Here is a 14,942-nt window from a genome sequence, read left to right on the forward strand (position 1 = left end):
AATCACCATCTTGTCGACCAGACCATGGCACCATGTCCAGCCTTTCCCTAAACACCTCCATGGAAAGAAACTATTCTGTATTTATTTACACACAATTATTTATTTATATACACTTATTTATTTAGACACATTTATTTATACACAAGCCAGCCCATTAATGCACACACAGTTTGGGGTCCAGGGCTCGAGAAGAACAGCCCCATAGGAGAGGTGGACAGCATGTCACGGTGGTGGCTGACCCAGGGCCACCCGCACTCCCTGCTCAGGATCCCCAAGTGCTGAGGGATCCGTGCCCGGGTGAGCAGCGCTGACTCCTCAGACACCTCGCCCCTCCAGCCCCCTGCCCCATCCCACCGCCTGCCCCTTTAAGGCCGAGTGAGGGCACGTCTGCTCCTCCCCTCCCTCTTCCGCCCGGACTCTGGGTGTGGGGCTGTGCGCACGCGCGCACCCGCCGAGAGCCCAATCGCCGTGCCCGGTTGGAGAGGGGGTCACGGAGCGAGGGCTGTGATTGGCGCAGCGCAGGGAGGGGGGCGTGGTTTGCGAGGCCCCGCCCCGCCCCGCTCCCAGCGCGCCCCGCGCGGTGAAGAAGCGGCGGCCGCGCGCCGGGGGCATTTTGTGTCGGCGGCGGCGGCTCAGGCACAAGATGGCGGCGGCGGCCGAGTGAGGGGCCGGCGGCCGCCGCGACCCCGAGAGTGCCCCCTTCTCCCCCGCTACTCCCCCCGCCTTCACAAAGCACCTCGCGGGCCGCTTCTCGTTTTTCTGGAGGGCGCCGAGAGCCGGGGAGCGGGGCAGAGCCGCGCAGGGGGGGCGCCCGCCCGAGGGGCCCGGCTGGAGCTGAGCGCAAGGACCGTCCTTGGCTGCGCCGCTCTCCCCCCCCTCCCCGGTCCCTTTCCCCTTCTCGGGGGCGGCTGTAGAGGCCTCACTGTCCCGCCGAGCCGGCCGGGAGGGCCTGAGAGCCGCCTCTCGCTATGGCGAGCAGCAGCGGCTCCAAGGCCGAGTTCATTGTCGGAGGTAAATACAAGCTGGTGCGGAAGATCGGGTCAGGCTCCTTCGGGGACATCTACCTGGCGATCAACATCACCAACGGCGAGGTAAGGGCCGCTCGCATTCCTCAGCCGCTCGGGGCGAGCCGGGGACCAGCCCTGGCCTCTCCGGGCTCCCCCTGCCCCCGGCTGTGCCCCCCGTGCCCTCGGGGAAGGGGGCGAGGTGCGGACCCGCCGTTGGGGGACCAACCCCCACCCCCCCGAGGGTCCTCACCCTCCTCCTTGGGTCTTCACCCACCCCCGAGGGTCTGCACGCCCTGGGGAGCGTAGGGAGAGGAAAAACCACTAATCCATTGTGGGAAAACATATTTAAACGAATTTTGTGCCTTATGAACGGCCACAGTCGTCCCTTGCCCGCCATTGATCTACTCCCCATCTGCCTTAGCTGGGGAACACTTTGTATCTGGTTTCATCAACACGAATAGAAACAAAGAAGATCCCCCTGTTTCTCCAGCTTTTTCTTTGGGTTTTTTTTTCTTTTCTTCCTCCCCCTCACGACTCTTAAGCTGTAAAGAAGAAACACCCACGTATGTTCTTCCTCACTTAAATGGTTCTGAAGACTTCACATCTCCAGCTCAATTGCATGACCTGGGATGGATATTTATGTTACAACTCATGGCGATATGGATTTTATTTGAAGAGGCGACAAAATGCAGCACGTCGAGCTCCGCAAAAAAATAAATAAATATATACCTCAGAGCGTTGTGTGGGGAGTGTTGAAGTGCTGTGGCCCTTAAACCTCAGTGCTTGGTGGACACTGCTCTGACTCCTTGTTCCCTCTCACTGCAGGAAGTTGCTGTGAAGTTAGAGTCTCAGAAGGCTCGGCATCCCCAGCTGCTGTATGAAAGCAAACTGTACAAGATCCTGCAGGGAGGAGTTGGCATCCCACATATACGGTAGGAATCGTCCATGTATGCCAGTGACTTTTCTTTATGTTAGTACGACTTTTTTTGTCTTGCTTTTTAGGGTGTACAGTTAGTAGTTACGTACTTTTTAGCGTGAGATAGGGCAGCTCCATGAAAAGGAAATTTATCTGTGAGGGATTGGGCTGATGGGGAGGAAAATGCTCCGTTCCAAGCTCTCCAACTCGCTGGTTCCTCCTCACCGGCCGCTGTCTTTATCGTACGTACTGTGCTTTGAAAGTGAGATATCCAGCAGTCCCTGAGCTGTGAGAAATTCTTACAGTGATTAGAACAAAGCGTGAGGAGGTTGTTTCTCCGAGACCCCGTGTTCCAGCTGAGGCCGGGAGTTGGGAACCGGCCCTGGAAATGGCTGCTTTCTTTTGTTGGTTTTTTTTTTTTTTTTTTTTTTGTTCCAACATGTCTTCCTGCTCTGCTCAGAAAATGGCGGATGGACGTGATTAACCCTCCCCCTTCTCCTGTTGGGACAAGGGACGTGCTCGGGCTTGTGTCTTTTCCTTTCATAGTTATGAGCCGCGAGCCTTGAGACTGCGGAGAACCTGGAGCAGGAATGAAATGGCAGCTCCTTTCTGGTGCCCGCAACAGATGCGTCACCAGGGTTTCCCGCACGGTTAAAGTGCCAGGATTAATCCGTCCCAGTTGGTCATTATGCGGCTCCTCATTTCCTATTCCATCAGAAACTTTCAGTAGGGTTTAATAATTCCCTGATCTGGGAGAAAAATTCTGGCGCAGGACTCCAGGAGGAGTTATTCCTCGTGGGATTATTGAGGTGTTACCCTGGGTTATGCCCAACTCTTGGATCTGGACATCAGAATAGTTACGTGAAACTTCAGTTTTCTCCAGAAAGACTTTGTACAAGTTGTTCTTTTTTTGAATCTTTGTTAATAATTGTTTTCAAAGTTAGTATTTCTTTCTTTTGCACACTGGCATAAAGGACTTTTGTTCGTTGAGCTGCAGAAACTATTTCACTTCATGTTTTGTGTCAAACTATGGATTCCATTTAATTTAACCCTTCCTGACTTTGGCTGTGCACCTGGATCAATCGTGGCGTTTGTGGCTATTTTAAAGTTATAAAGATGACATAGTCAAGATTCTGTATTATTTTCAACAAAGCATAGAACAAATCTGCATTTCTGAGGTTAATAGCTCCCTCCTCCTTCCCCTAAAACACAACTGGCTCTGATCCTGAGCCGGAGGAGACTGTGTTGTCCTGGCCATCTGTCCTCATTTACTACAGCCTTTCGCAGGGATACAATAAACATACCTGAATTAAACAGAATACTTGCAGCTTCAGCAGAGTTGGTGATGTGAAAACAGATGTAGTCTTTCTCTTAGACTACAATTCCCTTCTTTTCTCAAACATGGGGGCCTTTATTTCACAACTGGAAGAATAGGAATCGCATTTTGGAAAGCTCTCACAGTATAGTTACATGCTAAAACAGGGATAACTGGGAAAACAGCCAGAGCAAGCAGATATCAGGTGTTTCATTGCAAAACTGGAAAAACAGGCATCCTTAAACTGCTTTTTTTAAAAGTAAATGACTGTTTGGTGTTATAATGAGGCCTAATTTGCAAATTTTTTTACTTTTCCGTGTAACAGAAGTGAAATGCTATTTATTTCCTTGTATTTGGTTGAAATGCCCTTTGAAATACTGAAGGTAATCTTGCATGCTGAAAAACTTGCTTCTAGCTTCAACTGTAGCAGTCATCTTAAGTTTTCTTTCATATGTATTTGATGTTCTTGTAACTCCCAAAAATAATACAAGGTTACAAAAAATTAATAAGAATGAACCACTGAGGCAGCACTCAAATTGATTCATAGACTCATTGTGCTGAAGGTGTGTGATGTATTGGATAATGGCAGTCAGTCCCTTTCAGGTTCTCACGGTGTTAATCTTTGTAATATTTTTCTAGAAAAATGTCTTTTAGGAAATTTTTGAAAATGCCCTTTTTGTTTTCAGAAGCAGCATTAATTTTAAATCTGTTTGTATGTGCCAGATGCTGCTTGTCAGCTTCTTTGGGCTGCTGTTCCCAGTTGTCTTCTCGCTGTATGACATCTGGTGATGTTTGAGGAAATCTAAACCACTATTCCTACGTTTACTTTCTGTAAGAGGAAGCTGAGCAGGGGACTGAGGACAGTTCTTGTGTCAAGTGTTAAAATGTTCTGTGTTTAGTAGAAATAGAATCCGTGGTGCTCTGTATCCAAGTCAGTGTATTACTTGGTACTTAGGTCACTTTGCATATGTCATTGATAATCCATGTGCCACCATTGTTTTATAATAATATGCTGTCACGTTGGAATAAGCTGTTCCTGCCTCAGTGTATTCAGAAGGATGAATCAAGCTGAAGGAAAACCAATACATTTGTTAAAATTTCTGTAATGTGACACCTTTAAACAAAAGCAGCGCACAGAGAGAATATGATAGAAAATTAACAAATCATTCTAAGCTTTTTCCATTACCATTTACTTTATAAATGAACTCAGCAGCACTTCTACCTCAGCGCTGCACATCTTGGACACAGAGGCAGAGTTTTCTATTCCTCAGTTAGGAATGAGGGACGACTTCTGTATTTTTCACCTACTTAAGTGATGAAGTGGCCAAGATCAGCTTCCTGGAAGTTGCATTATGTGACTTTGCCTCACTCGAGTGGTCTCTGCTGTGGTTTTGTGACTCACAGAGCTGAAATAATAGGTGAGTTGTGCATTGCTCATTCATTTTGGGCTCCTGTTCTTAAAACTGAGTTCTGCCCTTTAGATGTCATTAGAAGTTCTTAGAAATTATAGGATCACAAGTTATCTAGAACCAAGCCATTTTTTATAGCCTTTAAAGTTGATTTGATAGACTTCCTGGCTGATTTCAAAACAGTTAATGAAAAAACATCTGAGTTTTGGAGTTAAAAGTTTTATATTGCTTCTGTGGGGTCAGGGTGAACCTTCACCCGTGGGGGGTAAACAGGGGACCTTGGTACTTGATTCCACTGTAACAGAACATGTTGTTTGCACAGAAAATAACTATAAATGAGATTGGAATGTTCTCTGAATATTCCAAACTCTCTTAGATTTGCTAATCTTTTGAGTTTGTTGCTTATTGTCGTGTCCTGGAAGAGTAGCAAAGTTTCTGAACTTGTCTCTGAAGTTTCACAAAACGTTCCATAAATACTCCACAGATTTTCAGAGCTGTGGATTGTTCTTGATGTACAAATTTTGGTTAATTATTACCTTAATTTTTCACAAAAGGCTCTTGAGCCAAGCTTAACGTTGTAACAATCTGATCTGCCTTTAGGACACAATGCACAGCCCCAGCATTCTGCTGGGCTTACTCTCATTGTTCTCACTCGTCAGCTGTCCTTTGCTTTTTTCCTCTCTTTTTCAGTGACAAAGCATTTTGAGCTGTAATCTTGTTAACTGGGCACTGATCCTATTAGTTTGGACTATCTACCTTTATTCCCGAATTCCTAGTTCTGGCTTGGAGGAATGCAGCAGAGTGTGTTTTGATTTTGGATGTTTGTTCGCAGTGTAACTGTAAAACACTCTTGACAAAAGCAATTATTCAAATTACTTTTGACAGCCACCCTTGATTTTTTTGCCATTTATGGTGTTTATCAGCTATTTCTCACATCCTTGAAGAAGATTAGCTTTAGGTACTCTTTCAGATGTGCATTTAAAAAGTGGCCTTCAGACTTCTGACAATATCACGGGATAACGTGTTTTTGTTATCAGTTTTAAATGGAAAACAGCTCTGCTGGAACCAGTTGTGGCTGGTGAGGCATTAGAATTGTTGCACTTAACAGGAAGAGAGACTAGTGAGTGTGAAAAAGAGATTGCATGTGGTTTTGCTTGAAAGCTAATCGAGGTGATATTTGAGTTTAGTTATTTGTAAGTTTAAAAACAAAAAAATACTTAGTGGTGTTTTTTTCCAAATATTCTCTTGCAAACTGAACAAATTATTCTCCACATGTCTGAATTTTTCAGTGCAGTACTTATAAATATTTTGATGTTGTGAAGTTCTCAATTGAGTTGAGAAATCTTAAAGTTTCTGGCAAAAAATGTATAAAAGAATCTACAGTTTTTGTGCTTCTGGTTGCTTACTGCCATGCTGCTGAATAATTATTAATAACAGAATCGTCCCTTATTCATCTTCACTAAATAGTACATGTAATGGAAAATTGTGGTCAAGTTTGATAATCTTAAGAGATTTTCTCACAACCGATTTTGCTTTAAGCACTTGTAATCTTGATCTTTTAGCAGTGCTTAAAAGCCTGTAAATATACCTCTCAAACACCTTCATTTTAAAGTGTTTTCACAGTAACTTCCTGCAGCATAAAAAAACCCAGAGCAAGCCACCAAAAAAAGCCCCAAACCACCACCAGAAAAACAGAAAAATACCCATGAAACCCATAAACAACCCCACCCCTCAAACAGAAATGAGAAGGAAGGTTCTGTCAGTACAACCTCCTATTAATTAACTTTCTGTTATTACTAAAGGCTGCATGTTGAAGGGCAGAACCACTCTGGTAGATAAGGAGAAGCCTCTTGTTCTTGTAGCTCGAAATAAAATGGAAGCTAGTATTGTAAATGAATACCAAAGGTGCCTCTACTAAGCAAGTAAATGTATTTTAAAAAAAAATCTATTTCCTGTTTTCTAACAATCTTCTGTCTTAATTGGCCTTTGTGGACTCTGTAGAAGCATCCAGGAGAGGTCACAGTTTGAAAGCAAATGGAGCTGTCTTATTTTATTTTTATTTTTTCTCCTTGCCTTAAATCAGCCTTTGCAGTTTGAGGCCAGTGTTACTCCTGTTTGAAACAGCAGAGGTAATACTAAAACACTCTTTTTCCTCAGCAATGTGTCTTGTCCCCACTATGGATTAATGGCTCACCTTCTGAACTGAATTGAAACTTCTGACTTTTGCAGGAGAAACTTGACTCCTCACTTCCTACCAGGTGTTAATGTACCTTATTAAACAGCTCCGCAAAACAGCGAGTCAGCTGCATGTTTGCAACATAACACTGGGCAGATGAAACCACCTTATTGCTGAGGAGATGAGTTGTGCTGACATACTTGACGTGTTCATGTTGCTCTCAGAACTGTACAAAAAGTGATACAGAATTTTATTTATAGAGTGTATCCAACTCCATAGCGTAGGGTGTTCATGGCTGTGTCTTTATTTAGTACTTGGGTGGCCTAATTCATGCTCTCCATGGCAACTAACGTTAGGTGACATCTGCTAAGTATTCCACTTCAGTATTTCAGTCATGCCATATTATGCTCATTTTTATTACTCCTAGCTGGCTAACAGTTAAGTGCTTTTCCAGTTTCAGGGGAGATAAATTAGAAATATGAAATATGTGTCAATTTAGACATGAGTCTTTGATGGCTTACCTTTCTTTTATGTGTTGCTTCAGTGTCTGTTAAAGACTCAAGTTAGTGTATTTTTACAGACATGATATACTTTCCAGTTTGTCTGCAACGTTATTATTTGTCAGGAGATGTCTGTGCTGAGCAGTCTAGAATATGAGAGCAGAAAGGACCACTTTGGTCCAAATCCAGCACCTGTTTTGGACAGTGGGCTATTCTTTCTGTGAATCAGTCAGGTGCAACATCAAAACTTTCTAGGCCAGCAGGGCAGTGCTCATGATTGTGTTGTTGAGCAGAGAGAGCTGCTGTGCCTGAACATAATGGTTGTACTCGAGCGTTTTTATTTGTTAATAACCTTCTCCCTCTTCCTGTCCTCCTGTATGTATAAAGAATAGTTGCATAACTCTGTAGCTGCCTTGCTGAGCTGTTTGAATACATGATTGCAGAGGTCACCACCTTCCCATCTTTCTTGAGGTCTCTTTTCTGTCCTTGTTGAGATTTGGATTTCCTTTCCTTGATGTTTGTGACAGAGCTTGCAGCACTGATCCCAGTTACTTCAGTTTCTGCTTAGAACAGCTGCACTTTTACTGCTCAGGATTACTTGGTATTGTTCGGTGATATCAGAGCTCTGTGATTATAGGGAGGTCAGTGTTGTCTCTTTAGTCACACCATCTGACTAATGCCTTGTTCAGAGACTTTTGTATAAATGACTTATGGCTTGCAGAACTGGGACACAGTTCCAGAGTGTTCATCAGTTCAGTGTCATTTGGTTTTCTGTAGGATGTCTGAATCCTTTGTGTTCATGAGGCCTTCCAGACTGGCATGTTCCCCTCATGTGCCTGCTGACTTGTCAAACTTGCCAATTAGGTGATCTCAGGTAATTCTAGTAGTAAGTTCTTTCCAGCTTGCCTGTTCGCTGTACATTTTTGTTCTAACAGCTTTTTTATCCACCTTAGTTCTTCTGATGATCTCCGTTTTTGTCACATGAACTCTCCCACTTGTTGCTGGGAAACTAATTACATAGGACTACACAGAGTAATCATAGGGTCACATACCATGATTTATGAAAGTGGCAAAAGTTTATGTGGTGTCAAAGAAGTCAAAATCACCCTTTTTGTAATGTGAGTATCAAGGTTTCTGGAAGTGTAAAGGTTTGAGTTTAAATATTCAAGTGTTGGAAGCATTGTACTTCCCTGCAGTGAGACACCAGGGGATATTTCTTGTCTCACAAAAGCATGATCTCCTGCAGTTCTGTTTGTAATTCCAGCTTGCCACAGCCTCCATTGGAATAGTCAGTGATGGAGTTGACAGAAGCCTTTAGTGGAGGATGGGCTGCTTGGCAAAACAGGTGTTGATTGAGGAGAGCTTTTATTGAGTTGGAACAAAATAGCCTTGTCACACTTGCTCTGGTGGTGAGAAGAGTTTCTTGACACTGAGCTCATGTTCTGTTGGTTTTTTTATATGATATACTATAATGTATTACATATATTAATACACAACATTATATATTGAATTTTTATATTTTATATTATAACCTGTAGGCAAAGTGAGGTGCCATTATGCTCATAGTGCCTTTACTGCCTTCATAGTTTCTGAATGCTGGGAATTGGGGTTTCTTCACCAGTGACTAACAGCTGTCATTTAGCAAGTCAGTTAATTTGGTTCATCTTGATCTGAGTTTGATTTTTTTTTTTAATGTGAATCTTCTGAATCCTTTTATTTATCGCTAGACCTGTCACACATCTTTGGTAATTGTGCTGGGTTTGTTACTTTGTTTTAATTACTAGTGCCAGTGTAGTGGATGAAACTGCTGGTTATCATCTAAAACTGTGTAAGTGGCACAGTAGTCACATTGAGCCTGTGCCTGCATTCCATTTGCCCTTCACCCACCTTTCTTTGCTTGTTGACCTATTTCTGACCCTTCCAAAGGAGGATACACTAGATGTGAAGAAAATACTATAATAACCAAATGAAGTATTTTTGTAGCTAAATAAAAAACCCAAACTAAGCTATTAACAAACACTTTCTCAAACATTTCTTTTGTTGTTGACATTATTTACCAAATAAGCAGTTGCTGAAATGGACATTATAGTACTTTTGAAAGATGCAGCTCTGAAAGCACAGAAGGATTTTAAGTTTGGGGACACCTGACTACAGTATTTGCCACCAAGTAGTAGATGTGCATCAAGACTTCACTTGCTTGTCTCAAGGTTAGTCAAGAGAATCAAAAAAACCACCCCCATGAGTTAAAGTGAACATCCACTTATGTGACCTGGCATCATACCTGTTGTATATTATTTGGAAACCGAGCAAACCACTGTGTCACATGACTTAGTCGTTCACTAGAACTACAATACTGAAATGCAAGAGGTTAGAGAATTTCTGCTGCCTGAATGTGCTGGGGCATAGATCAGCCTCCGAAACCACATGATTTGGAAGCTTGTTGACGTGGCAAGTGTTGGTCTTTCGCATCAGACGAGTCACTGAAGTCAAATGAAGGTCTCTGTGCTCAGCCTTGAACTGTGCTCTGATAGAAAGCTTCATAAAGGATATTTACTGCAATCTGAGTGATCTGGAGTCATTTGATAAGTAGCTTTATACAGAGGAGGGAAGGGAGAGTGACGAAGCATTTTCCTGCCTGTGAGCTTGGGCACACCTTGGCAGATGAGTGTGGCCCAAGGTTCCTAACAACTGTGTCAGATGTTCCAGTGTGACACTGCCAGTTAAAGGGTAAACTGAACTATTCCTCATAATTCTGTCCCGTGAATGTTTTGTGTAAAGGAAATATTCCTAATGGGATGTAAAGCACTGTGAGAATCAATTAGAGAAATAATGAATTTTCCTAGTCTAATAAATTAGCTTCTCTTTTTGAAATAATCCATTTTATGTAAGTCTGTCAAACCCAAAGTGAGCTCTCAAGTAGTTAAATCTCTTGGTCCTGCTTTTCTCTCCCCTCCAAAACTCTCCCTGTTTAAATGTATTGCTGCTGTTGCTTCCTCAACTTCAGTATGAGAGTGTGGACTTCCAAGTGTGTGTGGGGGGAAAAAAAGTCCATGGAGTCCCTTATAGGGACATGTGTGTTCTGAAATGCCAGTGTCATCTAATAATTGCCCAGGGCTTTGTATGGATCATTCCCTTAGTAGTTCACTCAAAGTTTCCTTCCTGATGCAGTATTAGGACTTTAAAGATTTCTCTTTGGGACACCAGCTTTTATATATCGTAATATCCAAGTTTTCCCAAGAAGAGATGAGACTTCCGCTGTTTTTACACTCAGCTGCCAGTAGTAGCAGTTCCTAGATTTCGAATGGACATGATGTAGCCTTACTTCTTAATCCCATTTTCCCTGGAAATGTTCCAAGGGAAATGAAAACTTACTTGGAGTGTTAGCAAAGTAAATAAAACACAAGTTACTCCAATACTCTGGAAGAAGTTCCAGTTGCCAGTAGTGAAATGAATAGGTGCCACAGTCTTCTGTGAGGAACTACAGGCAGGTAATAATGAAAATGAAATGTTAAGATCTTCTGTCTTATTTCTTTATCTTGCAGAGCTGAATGTGCTTTCCACCAGTGCTGAATGATCACGAGATTAAAATTTTCTTGTGCCTATGTAGAAGTAGGACAAATGGAGGTTGTGCAATCAACCTGAATTACTGCACTTAACTCAGCAGACAGATCCCTGTAGAGGAACCAAAGGCTTTTTAAACTGTACCTCCCAGGGTGGGCTTACTTTGCATCAACTCCACTTTTTCTGTGATGCTGTAACTAAATTTTCTTAGCTCAGTTGAAAGCTGATCTTTGATCCTTTTCCCTTACACTGCATCTCTTGGGCACTGAACCATTACTGTGCTGAACAATTACACTCAGCATCTGACTTGGATTTCCATTTCTTGAAAAAAAAATATTTTATTTAGATCTTGATTTACTACTTGGAGTGCTTCAATTTAGCTCTTTACTCTCTAGACTTTTTCCTCAACAAACCTAAATTTCATGGGACAGAATCCCATGGCAGGTACCTTTATCCAGGTTTTATTATTCCAGATGACCATAATGTTTTGTTTTCAGCTGTGACCTGTGGAGCTGTTTAGAGGGCATTGTCAAAAGCTGTTTGCATTGGTGACTTTGATAGGAACCAAGAAGTAGATTTGTAGGCCTCATTAATAATTCTTAAACTGAAGCTGGTCATTAAGAATTTCTCTCCACAGTATCTCGTTTTGACGCTCCATCTTCCATGTTTTAAATTCTCTACTTGATTGCTCTTGCAGTTGAAAGTAGCTGCTGATCACTCCTTAGAGGGGCCTAAGCAGGCAGGTCTTCTTAAAATACGTTTCATGGCTTGGTATCAGGTTGCAGTGTAAATATTAACCTTTTTCTTAATATTACAAACTTCATCAAATAATACCATCAGCATTTGTTCCTAGTTGAGTCACTGGTAAGTTTGGGGTCTTTTTGTGCATTGTTGTACATTCAGTGAATTTTTAGAAGGCAAAAACTGATAAATAGCACTTACAGCCTTGGTATGGTCATTAACATGTTGGAGGAAAACTGTTCTGTTGACATTCAGTTTGAATGAGTGCTTGCAAAATATGTATTTTCTGCCTCTCATTTTGATGTAGGGAATGAATAAAGGTCCTAGGTTGATCTGTAAAACAAGGAGTGTGAGCCACATATATAACTTTTATCAAGTTTATAACAATGCAGTATGAAGTGCATGGTTTCTGCTAGAATCCTGACAGTGGGAAGGTACAGGCCTGAAACAAATCCAAATATAGAATCTTTTCTCTGTGCTTTGTAAACATTTTACTTTATTACCCCAGCTAAGCTTGGAATCCTATGGGTACCAAGGAATTTGTTGACTTTATCAGTGGTAACTATTTTCCAGACATCTATGCATTAGTCTACTGGAGTCGTTGCCTAAAGTGGAAATACGGTGTCTATACAGATATTTAAGTCACAGATGTTTCTTTGAGCTGAATCCTGATTTTTTTTTTTTTTTTTAATCTGAATGCTCTTATTATAAGGCACAGTCTTGATGTATCTTGTCTGTGCCACTGTTATTGGAAACTTCAGTTCTCTTCCAGGAGGGAGCTGATCAGTGTCTTATCCCTGGACTACTAGCACTGGACCCTTGTTATATGGACTAGGTGCTTAGCAAAGGCAAAATTGCAGCCTTTTGATTAATACGGTGTCATGTCAGCATTATAAACAGCTTTTCACACACAGCTGTCACTTAACTGGGTATTTGGAACATGCAGAAGGACTGGAGAGGAGAATGTTCAAGTTCTGTCTTTCAGTGCCCATTTAAAATATGGAAATTCACAGCTGAGATGGGCTGGAGTGAAGGCTGTAACTCCAGGTCTTCTCAGTCAGTTTAGGTGGTGAGATACTACCCCCCAGTTGCAGATACAAAGCAATGCTATGATGGAAATGCTAGACATGGATTGCAAAGAAAAATACACATGGAAGGACTTCTGCTTGTCCTCACAGCATTGGTAACCTTTATTTTATGCTCAAAATTGATATATCAAGCACTTAAAGGTGAACATCAGAGTCCGGCTGCAATTAGTGTTTTGTTACATATGTATTTTGCTTTTGTGGCACTTAAGTGCTTTTGCTTTTATCATGTTGAAAATATAATGAAGAGCCTTTATATTCTACTTGATTGGACAGTGGAACTTGATTGCCATTTTTTTGATTTGGAAATAAATCAAGGCATAGTATATGAGTTAACTGCACGAGCTGCTTTGGTCTGAGCAGAGAACTGAAACCTGAAAACAAAGCCGAAAGCATGTAAAGATGGTTCTGTGAAGTGAAATGATGCAGGAAACAATAAGGTGTCCTGCAGATGAGTTTCAGTTCAGATGTTGTACAGACACCTCAGAACACTGACACTTAATGGCTGCTGCTTTGCTTGCGTTTTGATTCTGCTGTTTGGTATTTCAGTTGTCGAAGCCCAGTAGTGGTTTTTCTTAAGAGCAAATTAAATGTGTGCACACACACACTTGCCAACTTGTGTATTCTGGTTTGTGCTCAGACTTCTGTTTCCAGGAAAAATAAGACTCTGCTGGCCTTAGACTCTCATTAGCTTTTCAAGACTGAACTTTAGTCAGCCATGTGCCCTTGCAGGCAGGAGGGCTGGTGGTATCCTGGGCTGCATTAGGATTCCTGCTAATGCTGGATCATTTTCTTTGTTGCAGGTGGTATGGTCAAGAAAAGGACTACAATGTTCTAGTCATGGATCTTCTTGGGCCCAGCCTGGAAGACCTCTTCAACTTCTGTTCTCGCAGGTTTACGATGAAAACAGTACTTATGCTAGCAGACCAGGTATGTACAGCCTTGGTGGGAGGAAGACAAAAACCCCAAGGGATTTTGTGCGATGTTGTTCTTTTTAAATGGGTTAAATAATGTTTAATGCAGAGTTTTATACATCTAAATGAACACTTGACCTATATAGGAAGAAATAATGGTGGTTTCTGTGAGCTCTGGCGTACAAAATGTGCATAGTGGGAGGACAGTGCAGCTACCAGCTCCTTCATCTGCAGGGCTAACGAGGGTAACTTCTTTAAGGTATCAAGACTAATAAGGGTGGATTAACTCCCAGTATCAGCCATGGGGGTAGAAGGTCTGAAGCAGTCTCCAGTTATGGTCTGATTCAGTCAGACCTGTTACATGTTGGCCAGCTGTGGGGACATGTGGACAACATGCATGTCTAGATTTGTTCTTACTGACTGTCCCTGTGCACTCACACTCTCCTGTAACTTCTAGGACCAGACCATGAGCTAATAAATACTGTCTTGCTTGTTTGGTCCTCAAAGACCAGTTCTTAAAGCTGTTAGTGGAGATGCCACTCTTCAGACTTAATCAAGGCTTCTAAAATTGAAGTCTTAAGCCTTTTTTTTTTAGCAGTTGATATTTTTCCAACTTCTCCATGAGAATACAGCCTTTCAAATGGGCAGCCATATTTATTTCTTGCTACTTAATGAGTAGCTTGATTGTGCTGCTTCAGCTCCTTGAAAAGCAATGAGTGTTTCTGGAGTTGAATTTTCAATGGTAGTTTAAATTTCATCTAATATTACGTAATTGATGTCAGTACCAAGCTGTCACTTGGCCAGATGCTCGGAGAATCCCAGGCTCTTGGCCAAGGAAGCTCATGGCATTTGTATGGAGACAAGGGGTCAGCTGTCCCTGTTCTCAGCTGCCCTAAGAGAGTGGTGTGCTTGCTTTGGAGAGCCATTTGCCTGCTCACTTAGCTCTGCTCTGGGAGTTACAGCATTTCCAGGGAATCTGTAAGGATTTTGTGCAGTATTCCTTCGAGTGACAAACACTAATTCTTTGTCACCTGGGAAACAGAGGGAACGTGTGATATCGGTGCTCAGAGCTGGTTTTTAGGGCATAGTCCAGTAGAGCAGCTGTCAGGGGTACCATGTAGCAATTCAGATGGTTAAAGGCTGCATGAGGAGTGTGTGAGGAGCTGGGAGGCTGTGCCACATAACCCATGTGCTGGGCTCTCGCGCACAGGAGATGGTGTGACCCCGGCTGATGATGCAGATGTTCCAGAGTTTCTCTGCGTCTCCACTGCTGACAGATATTCCGGGATCACGGTAGCCTAGATATGACAGGATGGGC

At 42.5% G+C, this 14,942-nt stretch overlaps 1 protein-coding gene across 8 annotated transcripts in view; it reads left to right on the forward strand.

Annotated features, from left to right (window-relative positions):
- The first annotated feature begins 582 nt into the window (after positions 1-582).
- CSNK1A1 (casein kinase 1 alpha 1) overlaps positions 583-14,942 on the forward strand; it is a 36,502-nt gene continuing 22,142 nt past the window's right edge. For all 8 annotated transcript variants that reach the window (XM_027682320.1, XM_027682321.1, XM_027682322.1 and 5 more), the window contains exons 1-3: positions 583-1,091; positions 1,833-1,939; positions 13,514-13,640. In XM_027682320.1, coding sequence (XP_027538121.1) covers positions 969-1,091; positions 1,833-1,939; positions 13,514-13,640 — 357 coding nt within the window. In that variant the 5' untranslated portion in view covers positions 583-968. The remainder of the gene's footprint in view (positions 1,092-1,832; positions 1,940-13,513; positions 13,641-14,942) is intronic.

This window comes from Neopelma chrysocephalum, unplaced genomic scaffold, assembly GCF_003984885.1.
Source record: "Neopelma chrysocephalum unplaced genomic scaffold, ASM398488v2 Primary Assembly neopelma1_63, whole genome shotgun sequence".
Taxonomy (NCBI): Eukaryota; Metazoa; Chordata; class Aves; order Passeriformes; family Pipridae; genus Neopelma; species Neopelma chrysocephalum.